The sequence below is a fragment of the Carassius auratus genome, chromosome 36 (assembly GCF_003368295.1).
Source record: "Carassius auratus strain Wakin chromosome 36, ASM336829v1, whole genome shotgun sequence".
NCBI classification, from domain to species: Eukaryota; Metazoa; Chordata; class Actinopteri; order Cypriniformes; family Cyprinidae; genus Carassius; species Carassius auratus.
Window position 1 is genome coordinate 16,200,611 of NC_039278.1, and position 25,631 is coordinate 16,226,241.

Consider the following 25,631-nt stretch of genomic DNA (forward strand, 5'->3'; position numbering starts at 1 on the left):
TTGTTGTAAAAATTATTTGTGAAATTGCTTTCCACCAGGAGTGTTCGCCACGGCAATTTCCACACAATCTGAGCGCGCGGCGGTCCCACAGAGCTGAACGCACGCACAGCCATTCAACCTAAAGAATCTGGAGGTGTTTGATCATATGTGCTGTTAAAAGACTCAGATCTCACGGGAATACAGGTGAAGCGACTCACACTCTTAAAATGAAGTTTTAATTAAGGGGTTTCTGACCATAAAGAACATGTTATTCTCACGCTCTTTAGAAAAAGCATTTGTTCTGGTGTTTCAAAGTGCCTAGAAACTAAAATACTGATCTATTCTTTATTCTTGCTATGGGAAGTGTGTTATTTGCTTCTAAAAAGAGCCACCTTTATTATGTGCGTTATTATTATCATTTAGTAATGCTACTATGACATTTTCTTTAATTAAACCCTGTCACGTGTTGATGATTAATTTCCACATTGAATATGTCAAATGTTTCAGCCCAAATTTCCTCCGTTTTTGTGCATAATCATGACTCTCTTTGACCTCAATCTCAGGTAGGTGTGCAGTTTTGGATCTTGTTCCTTCTGTTCTTTCTTCACTCAAACATAGCACAATTACCAGATCCTTTACTTATGACACAACACTGTAAATTGAAGGATTTCCGTCATGTTTCTCTGTATTTATGCACACAAAAATGACCTGACCTGACCTGACTAATTTAATGACGCTAAACAATTTCACACAACGAATCTAAAAAAATAAATAAATGTAAGTTATGGAATACGCACAAAGTCAAGTTGAAATACACGATGACAATCCTTTAAAAAAAAGATAACAAACATGTTTCAGGAGAACGTGTTTAGGATAACACCGAATCCCTTCCCACTTCAGTGAATTAATGTTATTTATTTTTTATTATTTTTTTGCCTTTTATGGCTCATATTAAAATTAGTATTATATTATATTATATTATATTATATTATATTATATTATATTATATTATATTATATTATATTATATTATATTATATTATATTATATTATATTATATTAAAGATAAATGCCAACGTTATTTATTCCTATGGTCCAGAGATTGTCCAAAGCATTAAACGGACGTTTCAGTTCAAGTGAGAGATGAATGAAAACTCTTTGTAACATTTTCTGTGTTGACTTAGAGAGAATGGGAGGGTGGTGCATGTGTGTGTTTTCGGCAAAGTTCCTCAGGATTGGACGGCAGGTCTTGGGCATTACCCTTTCTCTCCACGACGAATAAAAGAGCCTATCGTTACGCGCGCTTCCTCCTCCCACTGTGTGCGGCAAAGTTGGCCACTTAAACTCCTCTCCGGCAGCTAACAGGAGCTGTAATCAAAACTAGCAGAACCTCTCACTAATATTTTCTCACAGTTGCTTCAGAGCACATTTCAAGCTTTACTAGGCTCATCCTGCTGTTGGTTTTTGGTATCCACTGTAAGAACTTTTTCTTCTGCACACTTGGCATTGTGCTCTGGTGCGTGTCTATGTGTGTTTGGATTTCTTTTTAGATTCTTTTGGACCTGTTACAGTTTCCACGGCACAAGCAACACTGGAGCTTTCTGTGTGATTGATTACTTTTAAATTGTAAGTGAGAGTTTCAATTGTTTGGGAGTAGCTGGAATGGCTACTTTCCCAGGAACAGTTCCTCGAATGATGCGGCCAGCACCAGGCCAGAACTACCCACGAACCGGATTCCCATTAGAAGGTACCGAGACTTGTGCTTTTCTTCTCCTTCATCTTCTTAAAAACATCATTTTATCACATATTTGTAAATTAATTTGTAATTGATAAAAAAAATCAAAATCAAAAATAATTTTGGATATGCTGTCAAACGTGAAAGCGAAAAGAAAATAATTTAATAACTAAATTATATGACCGAACAAAAAACTTTAAAAATTGAAGAGACTGTTTTATAAAATTTGTGAAATTTTAATAATTGACAATAAACGTTCTTTTAAAATCTTGCAGCCTCAGGTGTAAAATGTTCTGAACTTGGTATTTGCGCGCGCATTAAATGGAGAACTCTTTCCTAGATCGAGTGAATTCGTGCTTAAGAGCAGTTTGACGAAAGCCTACCAACCCACGAATCCTGCAATCTGTGGGATTTGCTGAAGTGTCTCGCAGCAGTGAAGGGAAATAAAACACACAGCTGAGAGCTGGCTCAGAGCATCACACTAATATTTGTGTTGCATGACTGGGAATAATCGAGGTTTAAAGAGGCACGTCTTTAGTGCCTCTTGAATGGCAATTAGTGTCCTCAAGTGTTACATCCTCTCACAACACATCAGATAGACTGATAGTATAGAAGGATACAGGAAAGAAAATGTGTGAGGATGAGGTTTTTGGATTAATTCATTATTCGAATCTTCCAGTAGCTAAACACGAATAGTTTCAAAATCTTCCCTTACATATCACGAGATAAATTATACGATCTGATATGATTAATTAGAATGACAGCATGTAGATTTTTTGTGATAAATCCTGTAGAAAGCCTGGAGGACTCACTTACAGAATTTACCCCTCAAAACTCAAAGCCATCAAATTAAACACAAGTGAAGCGCACTTTATAATGTGTATTATTTTACATGCATAAAACTCGTGCGTAATCCCAAGGTGTTCAACCAAATTAATACGTAATATAATCCTATAGTTGACAAGGATGTTTAATCTCTGTCTGGTATGATATTGTTTCTTTTCTTCCATTTTTTTGGCCTGAATGTTTTTACAGTCTCGACGCCTCTGGGTCAAGGTCGAGTGAACCAGCTCGGTGGAGTTTTCATCAACGGAAGGCCTCTGCCAAATCATATTCGACACAAAATAGTGGAAATGGCCCATCACGGCATTCGACCGTGTGTGATCTCCAGACAGCTGCGGGTCTCACACGGCTGCGTGTCCAAAATCCTCTGTCGGTATCAGGAGACCGGTTCCATTCGTCCGGGGGCGATCGGTGGAAGTAAACCGAGGGTGAGTGAACGATTCCAGCTGCACGCTGTCGGTATTAAAGCCATGTTTAGATTTATAAACATCGTAACGGGGAGTTTATGAATAATATTTTTTTTACAAAAAAAAAAAAAAAAAAAAAAAATAATAATAATAATATATATATATATATATATATATATATATATATATATATATATATATATATATATATATATATATATATAAAATCTGTTTTGAATTTATAGTAAACAAAATGTCGTTTCTTGTGCTTTTTTCCCTACACGTGTTTTTTTTTTGTTTTTTTTGTTCTACACAAAAGCAAGTTGCAACACCCGATGTTGAAAAGAGAATCGAGGAATACAAACGCGAGAATCCAGGGATGTTCAGCTGGGAAATCCGGGATAAGTTGCTGAAGGACGGGGTGTGTGACAGAGGCACTGCTCCTTCAGGTGAGGCCTCTTCCGGTAAGCACCATTTCTTTCTTATTGACATAGAGAGGACGTTACGCGCTTCACTGCGTCTGCTTAAACATGGAAAAAAAAATATTTTGGAGTGTTAGTACTGACCTAAATTTAGATCTCTATCAAATATTACATTCACAATCACTTTAATGTTTATTGATATATTGGGTTAATACAGTGATTGTTGTCTCTCTTTATAGTTAGCTCCATTAGTCGGGTTTTGAGAACTCGTTTTGGCAAGAAAGATGACGATGACGAGTGTGATAAAAAAGATGAAGACGGAGAAAAGAAAACCAAGCACAGCATCGATGGGATTCTCGGGGATAAAGGTCAGACGCCGTTATATTTACGATTGTGTGCGAACAGATGCGAGGAAACGTGCTGCGTAAAAGTTGTGCATTATAACTCAAACTCTGATGGAAGATGGTTTTGAAGTGAACGTGTAACGTGATGGACTGGTGCTGTAATTGCTGCTGTTGTTGAAGTTGATATTTCATGAGCCATGTTATTTGAAAGAGACAGACGCTTCAGTCCTTCATTCTCGCCAGGGGGAATCTTTGCGCCCCCTTGGTAAAAAAAAAGAGAGGCACAAATAGCTCTCATTATTCATGCTGCTAGTTGTTCAGTACTTACTCAATTATTTATGTGAGCGCTGACGTCAGGTATTTAGCCGGGTAAATTAATTTGTGTGGCACATTCCATTTCCCTTGCGTTTTAACGACCCCCTAAACGACAACTGACAGGTTGACCCATTTGAGAACCCATGTCAGTTTAAACAACTACGAGACACGTGGACCCCGTGGACGTGACTATATTTTGGCAACGTTTATACGAATTATTATTATTATTATTAAGATCGTTCGATAGGCTAAATGATCATTTGAAAATTTTTGAATTTAATTGTATAAAGATTTATATACATTAGTATATCATCGGTTTATATATTGTGATATTTATAAATATATATATTTATATATATATATATATATATATATATGATTTATATATTATTTTAAATATATTAATGAAAAAAATAATTTTATTTAATTCTGCTAAATGAATAAAATTGTATTTATTTATTTGAAAGAAATTATATATATATTTTTACATCATTTGTATTTAAGGACATGTATTTTTGTTATCCATAATAGCCTGTAATTAAACATTATCGTGCTATTATAACTCGAAATATAATATTATAATTCGAAACGGTTATAGTAATACGAAATCGATATATATATTATTTTAAATTTACGGCAGATGACAATAAGTTTTTGCCTTTTTAAAACGCGGTTATGAACAATCTCGTTTTAAGCTTTTGTAACCTTTAGACTGAAATACAAAAGAGAAAGGGCTCTGGAGTCGGGCAGCAAAAAGGGTAACTGGACCGGTGACCCCCATTCAAAGATCCCAGAAAAGAGGGGAAAACTTTGTACAAAGGGTAGCAAAAAAAAAAAAGAAAGGCAGATAAATTATTCAGTGCTCCCTGCTGCTGAATAGTTTTGTAATATGAAGGAGCATTTACAATTGTAAGCTCAACATTTCATGGTGCAAAACGGCGCCTTCTGTGCGGGTTTAGTTGTGCGTAACTGCGCAGTTGCTTTCTGACAATTTAAAGATTTACACACATATATATATATATATATATATATTATATAATTGGTATAATGATAATTTGAGATGGATGAATCAATCATTGTGCTAAATAAAATTATCCGAATTATCCATAGTATTATTTATGTTTTCTCCAAATTATATGATCTAAATTATGCCAAAGTTATACACTCAGATTACCTCCCTCATAATTAATTTTACGTGCATTATACACGGGTCAAAACTGATATTCGTTATTAAAGAAATGCAAGAAAAACAATCTTTCTGTTGCTGTCCACTTGTAGTTGTTAATTTGTTGGGAATGTTGTGAGTGCGTCATCTCTGGGTTAATTATTCCATAAATCTGTCATTTATGGTGCTCATCTTCACCGAATTCAGTGTTACATTCTTTGAAGGGATTCTTTAAGTTTACCATCCGGATAACATTTAATGATGTTAAGACTTATTAGAGCTGCTGTGTGTTGAATGGGCGTCTGTGTTGCTGAGGAGTGTAATAGCTCGGAGGCACCAGTGAGAAACACACTGATCCTCCAGCAGCTCTCGCGCCGGGGTTTCGCGCACAAACGTAATGTAGAAGAGCTTTTAAGCCCTGATTAAACTGAGCCCCTTTATTTCTTTTCACTTTCATCTCTAAACGGCTCACAGTGACTCGCCCACGGCGTAAATTCATGAGGTTTGGAGTTTAGTTTACATGATATTTATTTATTTATTTATTTATTTGGCGATTACATTTATGGGGTGTACACAATACATAATATATTCATTTCTTATTGCATGTATTTTAAGGTGGTAAATTGATTACTATGCAGTTAATCAAAAAAGGCTGACCTCATATTTTTATTGACTTGTTTTGGCATACATAATGCAAATGTATTTATTTATTTATTGCTTGCGTTAATTTAAATAATTAAGTTAATTAATTAAATAAGTCAGACCTCAGGTTTGGTTGACTTGTTTTGTCACAAATGGTTTTGGTCTTAAAATATATTAGACTTCATATGTATATATATATTATTTCTAGCCATACTTAACTTATTTATTTATTGATTTATTTATTTATTTATTATGCAGTCGACTGTTTATTTAATAAAAATGTCAGACCTCAGATTTTTGTTGACTTTGTTTTGCCATACAAAAATTATTTATTTATTTATTTATTTATTTATTTGTGGCATGTGTTTATTTGGTCGACTGATTACACAGTTAGAATCTGGTAGATTGTTATGTATTTGTTTGTCGATTTATGACATAATGTTAAACATTTTGAAAACAAACAAACGTCATAAACGTTGTCTGTGTCTCCTACGCCCTGAGCAGATCCCCAAGTGCCTAACCTTAATAGCCTTAACTATGACTTCCGCTTTTGGTTGAGTGGCCATTACAATAATAATAATCTTGTGCACCTGCCGTCCTCGTTACGGAAATAAAACATATGATGAGCGACAGCAGAGTTAGCACAAACCTGCCAAACTTCATTAGTGTTTAATGGGTCCCAGCCCTGCGTCTGACAGCTCACCTGGTGCTCTGTTTGTCTGGAGGAGCATCAGTGAAACGCGACCACACGTGTGGCACTGGACACTTCAGCAAATCTCTGGATTACCTGAGCTTTTCAGACCAATCAAACAGACTTCAGTCGGGGGTTTGAGAGAGTGTTGTTATGGGATAATATTAATAATAAATAAATAAAAAAATAAAAAACAGTAGGCGAGACGGATGTGAGCGATGCGCATTCTCGGTTTTACTGTACAAACGACCTCAGTGATATTTAAACAAAGCACAAATATATACTTCTATAATGGATCATTTCACATAAGATATAGCATGTGCGTATAATTGTGTCGCCCTGGACGCGCAGCATGCATTTTCGATCTTGCTTCACATTTATATGAAAATAAAGCAGATACTTTCGAGCCTTAAGCCGCACTGAAAGAGAAGCATAGGGAGATATTTAAAAGAAATCCATCTGAAATAGAATATGTTACAGACACACACACACACACGCAAACACAGAGGAAGATTAAGTGAAAGTAAGGGGAAGTTATTTAGCTATTAATATTTTTTTCTCCTCAGGCGTCGAGAGTGACTCCATCTGCACTTTCTTGCAGCTATTTTGGCTGGGCTGAAATTGTGGGAGACCCAAATGTTGGGCAGAGATAACATAACCATCAGAGTGTGCACCATCACTGCATTAAACACGGATTAACCTCTTCTCTCCCGTCACCCTGTCTCAACACAACTCTAGAATGTGACTGGCGAGGGATTTTCTGAGTGTATAGAGTCCAGGGTTTTATACATGAACACAAACACAACACTATATAGACTAAATAAATATATTATTATCATTATTTATAATTGTTCTTTTTATGCTCTGTTGTTATCCATTTTTGTTGACAGGGATAATAAGTTGAACAGATAAGCTCTTAATAATGTTACACTGCTGCTGCTTATTATACAATTTTCGCCATTCCAGTGCTCCTTACTTAAAATCCGCATAAAGACCCTTTTAATTCCTGGAACCAATCAAATTTGACCGAACCAGATATCATGATTTGCATTCAAGCATTGATGATGGTGACATTGTTTGTTTTTGTTTTTTCAGGCGTGCATTCATTAGTTCATTTATTCATTTATTTGTTTGTGTCATAATAACAACAATAATAATTGATATCCTGTAAAAAAAAAAAAAAAAAAAAAATATATATATATATATATATATATATATATATAGCCTATATATTATGTCTTTCTATTTGTGTAAAATAAAATAAGTTTTTTTGGTAGGCTAGTTTTTGGGAAGGGAACTGCTGGGAAGGTAACAAGCCCCAATGGCACGGGTATATATTTAATGATAGGTGAGGAAGTGAAAACTATTCATGATCCAGCTTATATTAGCTATTGAATTGAACTGGCTATTTTTAATGGCTTTTATAGACTAGTTTATAATAATGTCGTTTTTAGACCGCGGATGACCTGTGAACTCGAAACAGGGCCTGCATTTGAAGATCTGAGATTTGATGTGTTTCAGAGAAGTTTAAAAATAACCAAAACTGGTAAGGATGATGTGAATGAGGGCTCGGGTAGTTCAGGGAAATTGAGGAGCTTATGATCTTTGATCCGTGAATGTCTTCTGCTTATCAGAAACACTTGAGACGACTGCAGAACAAAGCGACTTCATATTACTGCTCGACTATGTTCATTAAATGCGCTTTGCCATCTGGGACAGTGTAAATCTCTGCACAGATGTTATGGAGAATATCATTCTCTTATATCTGAGAGAATTCTTGTAATAGTGCGGTTTCAACACTCCCCAGCTGTTAACAGAGCGCGCAGCAGACTTTTACGCACATAACGCTTTTATTATCTGCTCCCGCTAATAACCAGAGAGGATTTCATTTTTCAACTTTTAAAGGGCTTTGGAACCCAAATGTAATGTATGAATCACACATAATATATCTGCGTAGATGTGTGCTCGGTTCTTTGTGCGTAATTCCCTCTCCATGCGAGCAATGGATATTTGGTGCGTTCGTATCTGGTTAATGTTTGCAATGGGGGCTTAAATGCACAATTGATTTTGACATGTAAATTGTCATTTCCGTTTTAGCCATTTGATTTGTGAAGGCGGGACACACACAAGCTGTGATACAGGCCTCATTAAACTGTGTGTGTGTGTGGGATTTTGGGAGGGCATTAAATTTTTAAACTAAAATTTGTGCTTTTATTTGCTAAAATATTGTATTTTATGGCAGCTGAATTGTAATTAATAACACATGGATAGCCTATTACAGACGGAGTGCGCGCAACATTCTCAAGTGCAGTGTAAAAATAATTATTTATGTGATGGAAACCGTGGTGTTTATGCCAAATGATGTGTCAGAAGACATGCCTCCTGAGATTATAATTTAAGAACCTTATGCCCACATCGATGATTAGATTTAGGATTATTATCCAGACATTTAATTTATATGTATGCCTTCGAGAATATAAAAGGGCGTAATAATTGTTCATTCATTATTTGTAGTATGTATAGTTAATATTGCTGTCTGTTCCGTTGTCTACTTTACGTATTTGTCTCCAATCCTTACGCACTCTTTTCCTGCGCGGGCGTGTGGATTTAACTAATGGAGCGTTTCGGTCTCGTTGGTCGGTGTTTTAGAGATCCGTTCAAGTGGCTTTCAAGGAACAATAGTGGATCCCGGGACGCGGTAAATGGCAGTGACCGGTAACCTCTCTCACACTCGGGCAGGTCATCGCGCTTCACTAAACACAGTTTATAGAGCTGAGAAAGTCATCTCAGCAACAAGTGATTCGCAGAATTTATAGAATTCTACATCCGAAACTCAAATCGCCCGGATCGAACATTTACTGGAATTACCCTACTAGTACTGAATAATAATTATTTTTTTGGTTACATTTAAATGCATCTGCAGCAATGTAACATACACAAACATGAAATACAAACTAAAACAAAACAAAAAGAATACAATTCTATAATTGTATTTAACTACAGCAAATATTTTATTATGTAACATTTTATCCTTTCATTCGTAATATGTATTATTATTATAATTATTATTATCACCATCATCATCATCATCATCATCATTATCATTATTAGTAGTAGTATTTTTAATAAGCTGAGGGGGGCACGTTGTGTTTGACTCGGAACTCAAAACTTGACCAGAGACCGAAACGAACGCTTTGAACTTGTCAGATCAAATTAAACGCTTCCTTCACAAACAGCACAAACAGACAAAAACGATTATGTATTTTATTGCATTTTCTCTCCTGTATTATTATTTTTATTCGTTATTTTGTTTATATATGCAGATATCTAAATTTAATATAGCCTATATATATATATTGTTGTATTATTTAAAATTCGTTGCTTATTATTATTATTAGTAATATTAATTTATATTATTCATTATTTTTTTAATCGGAGGACGAAAAGCGCAGCAGTCAGTAGTTTTGCACCTTGCATTTAATGGGTGTGCGCCCTGTTAACTTAGCAAGCAAGTTTGTGAATTTTTTGGAGTTGTTCCGGACCCCACAGGAGAGAAGGGAAGACCCAGCTTGGACTGTGGCGATCTGTTCTAATTGGCGATGAAATTCATTAGAAAATACTTTGTTTTCCACCCATTTTCAGAATGGTTAATGGCTTATAGCCAATACTGAAATGTATTGCCTTTTTAAAATTTGTCCTGCCTGTCTAAGGGGTGTCAAAGGAAGCACTTAGAAAAATGAACAAATAAAGTGTACTGTAAAGTGCATGCAGCCATGCATGAATGAAGCAGGTGATGGTTTATTCATCTTTTTTGTTTTTATAGGCTAATGTAATTTGATATGATCTCTTTCCAAATATAGTAAGCTCATTTATAATGATATCCTTTTTAAAAAAGAAGAAAAGTCTGCTCTTTGTGCATTGTGAACATATATTTACTCTCTGTTTGTATTCTCACACTTTGTGTGCGTTTGAATGTGTGTTTTCTCTTTTGGAATAAGATATGAAGCGATGCTCGGATCATCCTCTCACTTTTGAATGGAAGAGAAATCAATTGTCCCCTTCCCCTTTATGGAAAGCATTTTGTTCTTTTAATTGAATGCTGCCTTTTTTCCTTGTGTTGGGCCTAAGACTCCTCTGAAGTCTAACAGCCTTCTCTTTCCATTGTCAGAGAAACCGCTCCTAAAAAGGAAAAAAAGAAAGAAAAGAGCAGAAGTAAATAGAACTCTGTTATTTTCTGTCTTGAGATTCAGTGCACAGGCTATTCAGGCCAGTTGATGAACTCCTTCAAAAAGTTTATTAAGGGTATGAAAACAATGTGAACTAAAGCCTTTGGGCTCGCGGGCAGACAGTTTATAAACTAGCGGCCATTGTGCCTCGAAGGCAGATGCATGAATACTTTTGAATGGGGGCTTCAAACTGACACGATGGGGCTGGACAGCAGCCTGTTTAGTGAAGAGGGCCCAGTGTGTTGTCTGCATTAATGTACATCTGTAGGGACTGGGGGTGAATCCCCACTCCAACACACTGAGATGGAGAGCCAGCGAGAGCTGCTTCTGCTTGGGTCCCTTTGGGAATTTGTGCTGTGCTACATTTAGGTTTACTCAGGAGAGTAAAATCAGCCAGCTTAAATATTCTAGATGTTTTCTGTGTAGATGCATGGGAATGAACGCTGATGTAACGATGACACTACAAAGAACGTTATACGTGAGGTGGGATCAGAGACTTCTAGTGGAGATGCATCTATTTTGCATTATTTTCTATTTAATTTTATATGTTGCATACTTTTCCAAACTGATGATCATGTTCTTGGAAAAATTGACAAATAAGTACAGATTCCTCAATCAGAATACATTTCAAAGTGATTTTAATAGATTCAAATCTTTTGTAGTTATGGTGCATCAATATCTGTGAATGAATGTGAGGTCCAAAAGACTGAGACTACTAGTGAAAATGCATCCATTACGCATTATATTCTAATTCAAGCATATTTTATATTATATTGCAGAATTTCTTAGTGTTTGACAAAACCTCAGCAAATGAGTACAAATTCATATTCATATTATATATGAGGTGAGGTCCAAAGCTCTGATCACTTGCATCTAATTTGCATTATCTTCTAATTAGTTTAACAATGTTTAAATTGCAGAATGTCTTAGTATTCGCTATGACAATACGCACATCATGACAAAACCTGATAAATTATGTTCTTGAGCATGATTCCAAAATACATGTTGTGCTTTAATTAAAGAAAATCAGTCCGTATATACAAAGTCACATGTTACTCATTTGCTTATTTAATTAAAGATTTGTAAATAGTGCAGAAAGTTAAATGTCATGCGCTTATCTAGGTTTCAATGAAACCAGCATTTAAAGGTGGCCTCAGATTTTGTACCTGTCTGAACATTTATGTCACATAGCTTTATTAGTCACATTTATTAATGTTGTCATGTTTCCAAGCCTCCAATATGAAATAATAGATACAAAATAGCCTTCCAAAGTCCTTTTCAACTTTTTGTGTGGTTATGTGGTTGGTTCCCATAAAGTATTTGTAATCGTCCTGAAGAGATCCCGTTTTTCGAGGTGATTTGCATCAGGCTGCAGCAGGCACAAACAATCCTCACTCCTCTGGCAAGTGTCAACATTAGCAACACAATTGGCTCTTGGAGCCTCACTGTAGAGAGACGGCTAACTTTAACTGTGTGAGACGCCATGAAAAGAGGGCCATGAAGAGGTTGTGGAGGGAGATTATACTTTGAGACAGCTATTAGTGGGGATGAGGCTTTTCTAAACAAACAGCCGAGAGAAAGAAACCCAAGAAAAGATCAATAGTGTGTTAGTTTTGTAGGCTAAGCCATGATGGATCTGAAGTACCCATTTTTTCTTTTTTATTATTATTATAATTTTTTTCATTCTTCTTAGAGATATTTTTCTTGATATTATAGGTATTGGCAATCCAATTTGGGTGCAAATCATAAGAGGCGTTTTGTGAAATTCGGCTGATTATTTGAACATGCTCTGCGTGTTGCATGTGTATTTCCAACGCTATCTCACGACCAATTCGTACGTATTTTACGAGGTTTCTTATTCGTACGAATTTGTATGACCTCACTCGTACGATTTTATACGACCCCATTGACGGTTAGGTTTAGGGGCGGGGTTAGGTGTAGGTCATTAGTACAAATTCATACGAATTGTGCAAATCGTAAAATACGTACAATTTGGCAACAATCGTATGAATTTGTACGAGGGTGGTCGTACGAATTCGTACGAATAAGCCACCTTGTGAAAAATGTACGAATTGCCGTGAGATCGGGTTGGTATTTCTGACACATGTAGGGTGAATAAATTGTTGGAAAGGTTTTTTTTCAGGTTTTGGGCTCAGAAGCCTTCTCAGTTAACTTTGTTTTGTTAAAATATACAGAAAGAAGTCAATCACTGGCACACAGTTAGAAAGCTATAAAATTAATGTGAATAGCAGATCAGATCATTGACTCATTGAGAAATGAGTTCATAATGAATTTTCTGGAAGAATCTGAGAAGCTGGAGACACAAGTAAAGGTCTCCATTATGGTTTTTTTATATAATCTCATTGATGTCCAGGTTTAAAAAAATATGATATCATCTATCTACATGTATATTCATCTGACTGTAATGTCTTTTTTCTGCAGCGCAGGACTTTTTGAAAACTTTGACAGTTTCCATAATCGTAGGCAGTATTCGTTCTCGGTCATGTGTCAAGATGGTGTCTGCAGGTCTCCTCTATCTTTTGACGAAGGTAGGAGGAGACATTGGTAAAGGAATGAGTTGACATCCGGGTTGCATTTTTTTGTAAGTGCTTGTGTTGACGAAAAACAAGCTTTCCAAAAGTCATTTATCTATCTTTCTATCTGTGCTCGTCTGGTAGATCTTGACAGTGCCATTGGAAAGGACAAGAGCGCTCTATAGTAGGTCCCATGGGGCTTTGACTCAATGTTTTTCCTAGAGCGAAGGCAATTTTGCTTTAATTGGTTGTTTTAGACTCCTTTCTTGTCACACACTCAGGATGGCTCTCCAAAAACAAATAGAAAGGAAAAGTGTCTCTTGTTTTCTCCAGGGTTTTATGTGAAGCACATCGTCCAAAGTGAGGATGTTGATTGAATTGTCTGGTTTCTGCTTTAAATATCCATTTCAACACAGATAAAACAGATGAATCCATTCACATTTAGTCTTGAGAAAAAAATAAATGTTCTTTGTTTTGTAACTGGCTCTTTTTTTATTCAATTTTCACAACTGCTTATTGCAATAGTCTGTTTATCAGTTGGTGAAAACATGACTTCATTCACATTGCAGACCCGCATCAAGTTTTCAGTGCACTTAAAGTCTTTTTTAATTTGCTGCATTGTTAAAATAAAGACCCAACAGTGAATGTTTAGTCTATTTTACTCATACTATATGAAGAGTAAAATTTGGATTGCAAATACGTGTGTAAAAGTGGTAGATATATGACATTTATAATTCGTCAGTAAAATCCTACAATCACTGAAAATTCCTATCTAAATATTAAACAGCGATTTTGTAACGAAGTCACTAAGATAAAACTAGAACGCCTAAACATCTTTTCACCCATCCTCCATCTGTCATCATCATATCACTTTTACCCTTGTAAACAAAGCAGTATTTTTTAAAGATGGGCTAGTTTGGCTTTGTTTTGATTGGATCTGGTGTCTCCTAAGATCTGTGTGGTCTATTATATTGTGGTATATTTATTTTTATCCACTGCTTAGGAAAACATTCAGCACATTATGATTCCTTGACTGATAAATCAGAAGGGATTCGCTTGAAATGCATGCCATATTCAGTGACAGACATAACATCAGAGTTCTGTTTTCTTCACAACCCATGTTTAAAGAAAACACAGGATCATAACAGAGCTAAATGTCTAAATGTTAAATGTCCCGTTCTTCCTGCCTGCCATAGATGTTAAAGTTTTTGACAGTTGGCACAGACACCACCGGATTATTGTCATCCTCCGTTACACCAAGGCGTGTTAGAAAGTACAGCAAGCATTCCACTAATTTTATTACAATGGAGAAAATACCACACATAATGTGCAACACTAATTAAGTTTAGAGCCGCGTGCCCAGTCGGAGAGCTGATGAATTAGAGCCATTCACACCATGCTCGACTGCTTTAAAATCACCATTAGCCCATGCTACTTATGCCCATAACATCACTCATTTTATGCCTTTGACCTGCTTTGCAAATGGATTCTTCATTATTTTCGTGTACGTATACGTGTGGCCGCTCGTTTCTAAAGCTGTACAGAAAGACAATAAACACGTTCACAGACTGTTGCAAATCAGAAATTTGTTTCGTCTTTCCACCAAGTTAAAAAATATGCAGTCGTTAACTGGTGAGCGTAGAGAGACAGCGAGCATTGCAAAGTGAGCAATCCCTGTAACATCAAAGGAAAAAGCAGAGCCTTCCATTTTTAACTAATGGGTTTATTTAAGGCGTCCCCTGTCAGACCCTCCCTAGGGAATGTACACTCTAATTTGAAATGCCCTTACGGTCCAAAGACACAATATAGAGTGCTGATCTCTAACTTTACCGTCCTCTGCTGTGAGCGCGAGCTAATGTAAACTCAGAAAACAGGAAATTTTAAAGACTTCTTGAAGTCCATGAAGTGTCTACTGGATCAAAAGCGGTATGACTCTATAGTTAGGGACTGATGTTTTTTTTAAATAGTTTTCAATCTTTTCAATATCTCGTATCAGTAATTAGAAATTGTATTTCAGATAGAAATGTGGGGAAAAAAAATCAGATTTTCACTGGACTCTCCTGCTTCTCATATAGTGCTATGAAAAAGACTTGATTCTGCAATTAAAATGTGAGAGATCTCAATATGAACATTCCTCGTTCAGTTGTTCTGAACTCTGTACTTTTCTTATTTCTATTCATTCTCTTTTTTTCTGTTTTTTGTAGAATTTCAGGAGGAATAGGAAAAAATTTAAGGTACATAGGCTCTTAAAAATAAAGTTTTTCTCTAGCATTGATAAAATCCATGAATCCATTGAACTTTTCAATGCACAAAAGGTTCATTTTATTGAAAGTGGTTCTTTATATTTCAAAAATATTCTTTATGCTAAGAAAAAAAAGTGTTATTTTACGAATGGTTCAAAATGGTTCTTCTAGCCCCACTTTTGGAAACATTTCTTTTTAAGAATGTAGAAGAAGCGTAACAGTGCATCTCCAGCAGATCTCCTGTACATCTTCTGGGCTTTGAAAGAGCAAGCAATGGGTCATGCATGCAAGTTTTGTACCTTATAGTACTCCGATAAGCCACGAACACCATCTTTTGATAAGGTAAACCCAGCAGTTGGTTTAGAAATAAAATAAAAAAATCCCAGAATGCTGCCCCCAAAAAGTATGGCGATAACCAGTTTTGTCTGTACTATATAACCACTTTATGATGAAAGAATTATATGCCTTGACTCCGGAGCCGTCCTTCAGGCACATATCTCAATTCTTGAGTGCATTCCGTCTCCTACCTAAACTTCTTCCTTTTACAGTCTGGATAAAATAAACAGGCGCTTCTTAGCTCAGAGTTAGTATTTGATTTCCTGCATTGCTTTTTCCTTTCAAGCCTTCTGAAGGGGCTTCTGCACTACTGGCACAGACCCCATGGGTTCCCTTTTGCTTTGTGGTCCTTCTTAATTTCATTACTTTAGCTGTGACCTTAATTAGCAGGGACCCAACCCCAGGAAACGAAATCCCATTTTGGCAAAAAGGAAGGTTGTAGAAAACTAAGCCCTGCTCCCTCGGAACAGAGGTAGGTAGGGTGACCCTCAAGAAAACGGCTCAGGGAGGCATCCTCCATTTCTCATTTCTTTTGCTCCCTATGGTGACAGGAATTCAAAAGGATTCTCTTGAAAATATTCCTGCTTGGACGGTGCTTATGTGAGTACGTATAGAGTCATAAATGGCATTCTCTTAATTTTTTTCCCTAAAGGATTAATGAAAAAATCGAAATGCAATTTCAACATCAACCACTAAAGTAAGGTGGTCATTAAGGGAATATTTTAAAGAATTTATTCCCCATTTTTTAAGGGGCTAAAAAAGTGTGAGAGTTATTGTTTAAACGATTAGTAGTAAATTTAGCAAATAATTACAACGAACCAACAAATAGCACATTGAATTAAACATGACATTTTGTGGAACTTTTATTTAACACAATTTTTTTTGACTTCTAAAATACTATTTTTTGAATAGAATTAACATTTTAGGATTTTTAAAAAAAAAAAAAGCCATGTAAAATTAAGGGGAATTTTTTTAAAAATTTAATCAAATGTAATATAACGTGGATTAAAATTGATCATGTGACACCTTGCTGAAGTTACTATGATGATAATATAAATTGCAATGAAACAATAAATGTAAAAGAGTTGTGTTTTTTTTTTCTTGGTCTCAATCAGATTTTGAACACCACTGTATATTGTAGCAATGTTTATGTATAAAATACATACCTACCCAGTTTTGCAAACAATTCCAAAGAATCAACAATTAACGCTTAAATTAGTTAAACATGAAATTTTGTAGAACTTCAAATAAATTTTTTTTTATTTTTATGACTTACAGTGTGGAAATAAATAATAAATAAGTTTAAGGATATTTACAATTTTTTAAAACAAAAAAAAATTGTAGAATAAAATTAAGAAAATATATTTAGTCACTAATTTAAATGTCAGTTAGTAAAACTCCTCACTGAAATTCTATAAATGCTGATAAAATGTGATGGGGAAAAAAATCAATTTAAAAGAGCTGCAGTTTTTCAATTGGTTTTGATCAGACTTTTGAACACTGCTGTATATTTATATCAATGTTTATGTATAAAATCCCACCATTCAAGTCCTTCACGCTCTCATATTTCGGCACGCCTGTCCCCTGGCGCTGGGGCATAGGGAGTCAATATGTCAGCATTTATCGATACCCCACTGTGCTACGCGGGGTTGTCAGGGACCTATTCAGGCTCTAATGGCCCCCTGAGGTGCAGCGTCTATGCAGGCTGAAAGCGAAAGAGGCCCGGGCCCAGCCTGTTGTTGGACGTTAAGCGTGTGTTCCTATGGCCGCCCTGTGCCTTCACGCACATGACAAGAGCTATAAAGAACAACGCCTTTGCTGCTTCTTCTGCCCTCTCTTAAACTGCTTTTTTCAAAATCTTCTTGAAAGAAAAAAGGTCTAATTGTTTGTTGTGGGAGCCAAAGATTAGACCCTCCCCTCCTTTTGCACTTTTTTTTCCCCTTTCGTCTGTTTTCTTTGGGCTCGTCTTTCTCTCCGGCGTTCTCGGTCATTTCTAAAGGATGTAATTTTTATCCCAAATGTTGTGAAAAGGGCAGCAAAAGAAGAAAGATGCTGTGAGACTGCTTTTGACAATGGCAATGAGACACAAGAGACTGTTCAACTAAAGTGGAATCGTTGGCTTCCATTGGTTACTTTGTATTAATATATACTTTTAACTCTTATTTGCAAATTTCTTTTTGCAAAACATAAAAAACCGTATGCTGAGTTACGAGTTACAGTATGTTAGCATTTGGTTATGTTTGGTTTGGAGTCTTTTTGACTCAATAAGAAAATAGAGCAACATAATGTTTTTGCATGCATGTTTTTGAGTAGTCAAATATTTGAAGCAAGCACGCAATTTAGACGTGCATATATGCTGGATTAAGCTGACCTACATTATCTAGGTCGGTTATTCTGACTTGCACAGATTTCAGTCAGACTAATGCATCTACATGACATTTTCAGACACTTTTCTGACTGAAAGTGCATGAAAATGTATTGATGACATCGACTAGAGGCCAAATGATCTTAGTCGCTTTCCAGATTCATTTTGGAGCACTATACTCTTAATATATGTAACTTGCATTAATCATTAAACTTTTTAGGAGAACCTTTAGCTGAAACTAATGAGCTACGAATGAGAACTTCCTCCAAATACTCTTTTCACTGTCAACATGCAATATTGCATCATAGTTGTGTATATATAAGCATATGTAATTGTTAATCCAAGCCTTTTCATAGACTTTTATTTAAATGTTGCTGTTTGAACATTTCGTCAGATTGGCTTAACCCTGTGGGGACAGGACCGGAAAAGTACGTTCAAGTTCCATCTTCAACAATGTCCCCCCGATCCTCCACCTCCCTCTCCACCGTAGGCACACCACTATCAAAGGATCAATCCCTTAACAGACCTGAGGAAACACTCTGAGTTTTATATTCAGGCCGCGAGCCAGAGAGATAGCAAAGAGAGGCAGATGGATGTCAGAGATATTAAATCAGATCGCACGGCGAAAACCCAGCACATTATGGGCTGTTCGGCATTATGATTCTCCTCTCCTCCTCCAAGAGTGACAAAAAAGTATAATTGCTCCAGTGACTCTTACAAAGGGTATGTACAAAATAAACATGTAAACAAAAATTAAGCAGGGACGCTGTTATTTTTGTCCTGTGGGAATATGGGGTGCGGTGGGGGTGGGGGGAGGTAGGAAGATGCCAAAGGAAGAAAAAAAAAGGGAAAGATGTGTTGTCAGTTAAACTCAACTGGTGTCATTTGCAGCTTCGAGGCTGGTCCTATTGAATGCCTGTAAAAATAGCAAGCGTAAGACTTGATTGTAATTATGCTGGAACTAATATGCTTTTCAGAATAAGCCATTATGAGCTAATGCCGCACTGCAAAAAGCCCTGTCTGTTTTTGTCACTCTGTCTTGGGTAGTTTGCAAGGTACAGCTGATATTGAGGACATTGGTTACGGTATTAAAAAAAAAAAATGCTGCATTGAATTTTACCGTAATGTTGAGCTAATACTGATTCAAAGGCAATCTTAGCAGATGAGGCTGGAGATGCCTCTCTACCTCCTTCTCACTGTGTCATGGAGGCTTTTTATTATCCGCCATCCCTGACTAATTCCAGGGATTCTGATGATGTCAAAAGCTGCACTTTAAATTCTGGCTCAATCGTGCTTTTCAATTGTCTTTTTTATTTTTTTTATTATAAGGATCTTTGCTATCTTTTTAGGCTCTTAGGTTTGGTAATGGTATATCGAACTCTATTTTCAGATGAGCTGCGCAAATCACTTTGATGCTGTTGGGAGATATAATTAAAACCATAAAGATAGATCAGGCAGACAGACAAAGAGACTGTTTTAACTGGGAGTTTTAGCCGTTAGTTATTCACCATTACTTGGATGTGTTCCACTAACAAATGCTGCTGTATAGCATGGTACAGTGATGGTATCATACCATGCTACTAAATAACCATGGTACTTTGTTACAATTTTGTATAAACTCTCTTTTTAGCAGAAATATTTATATTTTTTATTTAGCTATATGACAGTTTGTAACATACTCAACATGCTTCTTTTATAGCCTTAGAGAAGAAAAGAGACTTTGCTGTTAGCATTAAAGTTTTTAGACTCTTAAGTTCCTTATTGCCAATGATGGCTCCATTAAGAAACACAAAATGTTTTTTTTTTTTTTAAATGTTCTTTTAAGAACTTTGCATTAAAATATTCTCTGAGTAACCCAACATGGCTCTTTATGGCATGCAAGCCCCTGAAAAAGGGAAATATAATCATGAAAAAAAAAATTGCACGAGGTCATTTCAGAACTGTCTTTAATTCACTGTTAACCATCTAGGATTTTGTAAGATGATCACATTTCTGATAAAGATAGTTTTTCCTATCAAACACCAAAGAGGGTATTTTGAATAAATTTTTTTCCACAATGAAGGTCAGTCAGGTCCAATGTTGTTTGGAAGTCAACGTTCTTTAAAATACATCTGTTCTGCAGAAGAAAGAAAGTCATACAAGTTTTGAGCATCATAGGATGAGTAAATAATTATAGAACCTTCATTTTAGGGTGAACTATCCCTTAAAGCCCATGTAAGCTAACGTGAACTAACTGTTATATTGAGCTAAATGTGTATGTTAGCTTAATTCTTGCAGATAATAGGTCCAAAATGCATGAGATTTTGCTATAGTGATTCACGCATCCAAGAAGCAAAGAACTTACTCGTAACAGTTTATCTTCTTCTACCCCTCTGTTCCACAAGGGTTTGGTTTTTAAATGAAATACGATCTAAAATTCATCAGAGCATTCTGTTCAACCCTAATTTTGTTGCAAATTAAGTACTCGGCACAAAGTCAACATTTCGTTAAAGATCACGTTGGGCCCTGGAGGAAAAAACATTCAGGCTGTAGCACAGAATGAATGGAACATAATTAGGCTTTAATTGGCTGATAAGTGAGCAGAGGAGTTTATCAATATCCCCAGAACCCTCAAATAGAATTACAGCTTGGTTATTGTGAGGTGGATTAGTCAGGATGTACCTTATTGTTTTAAAACAGGGAACAGTTCTTGTGAATTGACCTCACATCTTCTTGGCCTTAATAGTGTTTAAAGAGCAAATTAACTGCTGCTTTTTTTTTGGTCCCCCGATTAATGTGGTTAAATGTACTGCATTTTAAACAAGCAATGAGAGCTATATATATATTCCAGAATAATGGCAATGATTTAGTTTATAATATGCTTAAAAAGTCAGCTAAGTCACTCCATGCTCACCTTAGAAAGCTAGGAGAGACCGTATGCTTGTAGCATATAACATGTCTACCGTAACCTATCTGAACCCATTTGGGGCTTCTGTTCCCTTGATAAAAGCCAGCATCCCAATCAGTGGATCTCTTCGGGATGGAGACGAGGCCTGTATCATGCCACTCTCACTGCTCTATCTCTGCCAGCATCTGTTTCATTACCATAATCCTTTGCTGTTGTCAGGGAGCCTGTTGACCTTCAGTCTTGGGCTCACAAGACAGCTGAGCTAGAGCTTGTGAGACGGCAACAACAACCTGAGTTTTGTTTCTAAGTTTTGCCCATTGATTACCTGTGCTTTGTGACATATTTCAACACAAAAGACCTGTGGCAGGATTTGATATGGTTACAGTACTTTTGCAATTAAAAACGAAAAAGCTTTGATGCGTCAAGAGACGCAAGTGCGGGATATGCTGACAGAATCTTGCCTCATGAATCATGTGGTGAAACTGTGCAATGAAACAAAAACCACAGCGGCGCTTCTTCCCTCTGCCTCAGGACGCCGAGGTGACTTTGGAAATTGATCCGTAGACCACTGCTCCAGTCTCAAGTGTTGTCATGGTTTGTTAGCAACAAATCGCTCTGGCGCATCCTCATGAAAACCAACAAAGGGATATCCAGGATATGTGCATATTAAACTTTGTATATTCAAGATTTTGTTCATGTGCTGGAGTGCCAGGCAGTGTTGTGAAAAAAAAATATCTATGTTTTATTAAAAGGGGGAAGATGGAGGAATTGATTTAATGAATGCGGACTCATGTCCTGCGGCCGCATGTAATCCATTGAGAATCATTGAGCCAGAGCTTGGGGAGACAAAAAGACATTCTGTGAAGATGCTCGAGTGGTCTGTAATGATAGTCTCCATATAATCCGCTAATTCCTTGTTTAATTAAACTCCAGAGCTGGTCTGGAGACTTCAGCAGTTTGGTTCGTCTTGAAGCAGTTGCATTGCAGAAGGGGGTCTTTCTTCTATTGTTGATGTATTTGCACCAAATACTTGCATATGCACCAACAAGAATGTATTCGTTAATGCGCACTAACATAATTGCATGGCCAGAGTTTGGTTCTTTTTATTGATAATTTGCAGTTTTTTCTGCTGTTGTGCAAGTATTTGGTGCACCAGAATTATATGCACCAATAAGAATGAATGCATGAATACACAAGACAATAGTTTTATTTTGTCTTTTTCATGGACTTCAACATACATCGATGAAGATGCATTTGTTGATAGCCAACATACTTGCATACCTAGAGTCTGTTTCTTTTTAATGATAATTTGCAGTTAAATTTCTTCTATTATGCAAGTATTTTGTTCACCAAAATTGACATGCACTAAGAAGAATGCGTGTATGGATACACAAGCATGCACAAACATACTTGCACGCCTGCAGTTTGGTTCTTTTTGTTGTTGGAAGTTGCATTTCACTGGAGAGGTGTGTGGGGGGGGGTTGTTTTTCCCTCATTGTCAGTTTCAAGTGCACCCAATACTTGCACATGCACCAAGAAAAATACATTCGCCAATACCCATGGACATTCTCGCACGCCCATGCACATACGGACATACACACTTGCGCACTCCCACAGGCCTTTTTGTAACCTCTTTTCCTGGCAGCCTATCAGCCATAGAAAAGGCCTGGCAAATGGGGGTTTGAGGGAGATGATCAAGCTCCGCTCTGGCAGAAGAAAACGGAGATGCAGGAAAACTCTTGTGAAGTGGTCCAGGGTGCAGGAACCTGCTGATCAGCAGTGGGCAAAGAGTGCGTATGATGGCTCAAAGGAGATTTGTCTCCACCGTGGCAGCTGTGGCGTTGCGGGGGAAGGAGATCGGAGCCCTTCTTTCTGTCTTTCCCCCGTGGATGATGCAAGACCAAAGGGCCTGGAGCAAGAATCATGCTACGCTGCTTGTTAGCACTCATGCGTTTTAAGAAAGCAAATGTAAAAGTGTGATTTTTGTGACAGGACCTTTTCTATTCACTGCTGCCTTGAATAGATATACAGAGGTGGCTCACAAATAAAGTATGATGCAATTTTAGAATCAATTATCATGGTAATGTATTTTGGTAATATATCTTAACGCACTGCATATCTCTCCTTACAAACGCTTCTCTTGGCTCGGTCATAGTAGTGTTCATCTTTGTGCCGGGGAAATACTCCTCTGGCTAAAATGCAAACTGCCAACTGCGATCTGCACTTGTCTTTGACTGCACGTCTGAAAAAAAGTAATGTAAAATATGTTGTAATATATTTCGAACACTAGCTTGAAACACAAAGAGAGGGATTCAATGGCCCAGAAGTCTCATGCATTCTTATTTCAAACACTTGCTCTTAGGAGCTAGCCCCAGGCCTCTTCAGAGAGAATAAGGCGGACGTGCTAGAGCAAGGTGTCTGGTGTAGATTACTCTAACCCTCACAGTTACGTCCCCCAGGCCTCTCTAGGGCTCAGTGGCAGGATTATGTGTCTGAAGACTTCTCACATATGAATAAGACCCAATAAAATGGTATCTAGGGCTCCATTGACACGTCGAGATAACGGAAGCATTAATATCGCCGTGATAGCTGGTCTCGACTTTCCGGATCATTTTTCTCTTGACAAATTTGTGGTATGTTATGGTACTGCTGTTCATATCAAAATTTAAAAAAATAAAATGCAATTTTTGTAAGCCTCAGAGACTTGGTGCTGATGTTCAAAGCCTCTCAAAGACTTATTTCCAAACTGTGTATGCAGGTAACCGTACGGACGATGGTTCGGATGTGGAGTCAGAGCCCGACCTGCCCCTGAAAAGGAAACAGAGACGCAGCCGCACCACCTTCACGGCGGAGCAGCTGGAGGAGCTCGAGAAGGCCTTCGAGAGGACACACTACCCTGACATCTACACTAGAGAGGAGCTCGCACAGAGGACCAAACTGACCGAGGCTCGTGTACAGGTGGGATAAGCTCTCTTGCACAGATAACAGTACTTCCCCTGTACGGTTTTGCAACTGAATGTATTGCTTTCAACTATCTGATTGGCTTTTAGAACTCCTTTTGGAGTGGTTTCTTCTCTTGTCATCCAGATGCCTCGGTTTATTGCTGGTGTTTGTTATATTTATTTATTCAGCGGAGACTAATTGTTTGACCTCTCCTCCCCTCCGGGAATACATCACTCTCAGTCATATGACAGTTGGAGCCCTGCCCTACTACTTTCACCCCGAGTCTTTGGAACGCTTTGTGAACCCTGAAGTTTTATGTAACATCACAAAACAAATACAGTAGAATTATAGCAGCAGCTGCACTCTGAGCTAGTGTGAGACAAAAAGAGGGATAGGGGAAAAGAGAGGGGAAGAAAGAAGAACAGACAAAATGCATTCCTGATGGATTTCTCATCTCTTCCCTTGGCCAGCGATCCCTTCCCAGCACTTGAAAGCTTGGCGCTACTTGTAAATCCCTCTACATATCAGAAAGGATCCCTCTGGTTCTCTCTGGGGACTCTGTTCCCTGACAACAACATTCATCAATCAAGTGCTTGTAAAAGACTCTGCAAGGTGGGTGTAGGGGGGTCTAGGTTTCTCCAAACTCTCATCCTCATGTCACCCTCTTTAGATTCTGGGTACCTATGCTTAGGTTCCTCACCAGAACATACACATCAGCAGGGTAACTGATTTAACATATGTCTTTGTCTGTCTCGGAGAATTCAAGAAAGAAGACATATGTGTCTAAATGGTTGCTTCCTCACTCTTGGGAGAATTTTGAGAGATTTATGCTATGCTTGCTTTCTCACAATATTTCAAACATGATGAATTTAGGAGACCGATTTGCATTGATTGCAGGTTTATGCATGCTAAGCTACGGTGTTTGTAAATTGTAAAAGCATTCATTATTACTTAAACAGCATTACAAAAGATAGAGGTGACTTGGGGATTTTGAAAGGGAGAAAGGGGATGCCCCGAGTTAAACAACTAGAACTCGACCATCCATATTAACTGTGATAATAATAAGCATAAGACCAAGGCTGTGAAAAAAACACTTCTAATTGTTCAATGAAAAGCAACATGGTTGTCAAACACAAGCATCTTCTGTTCCAGGATGTTATGGCAGCCAATGAGCCATATTTGTAGGTCAATTGTGCATTTCTTGGCTGCAAGAATCCCCTGGGGGTGCTTGACGTATTTATGGTAACTGATGTAAATGACAAGAGATAGGACCAGAAGAAAAACCTTGAACAAGGCTGAATAACCAAAAGGACATATCTCCCCCTCTCGCGTAATAGGGCTAAAGGGATATCATGTGAAAAGCTGAGGTCTTCGAGACATTGATATAATTTGTTAATGCAATTTTTCTCATAATCTAATTCTGGAACACTTTGAAAATTTCCAAAGGTCAACTCAAACTGAATCTTCCAAAAAGGTCACCCTTAGAAAGTGACTCTGCTTAATCACAGTAAATATTGGTCATAGGTTTTCAGTGTTGTTCGCTGCTCAGTCCAGT

At 37.1% G+C, this 25,631-nt stretch overlaps 1 protein-coding gene across 1 annotated transcript in view; it reads left to right on the forward strand.

Annotated features, from left to right (window-relative positions):
• Window positions 1–1,296: 1,296 nt before the first annotated feature.
• LOC113055420 (paired box protein Pax-7) overlaps window positions 1,297–25,631 on the forward strand; it is a 55,999-nt gene continuing 31,664 nt past the window's right edge. Inside the window, 5 exon segments of the mRNA XM_074559843.1 lie at window positions 1,297–1,725; window positions 2,749–2,984; window positions 3,283–3,427; window positions 3,625–3,753; window positions 23,892–24,091. Coding sequence (XP_074415944.1) covers window positions 1,641–1,725; window positions 2,749–2,984; window positions 3,283–3,427; window positions 3,625–3,753; window positions 23,892–24,091 — 795 coding nt within the window. The 5' untranslated portion in view covers window positions 1,297–1,640.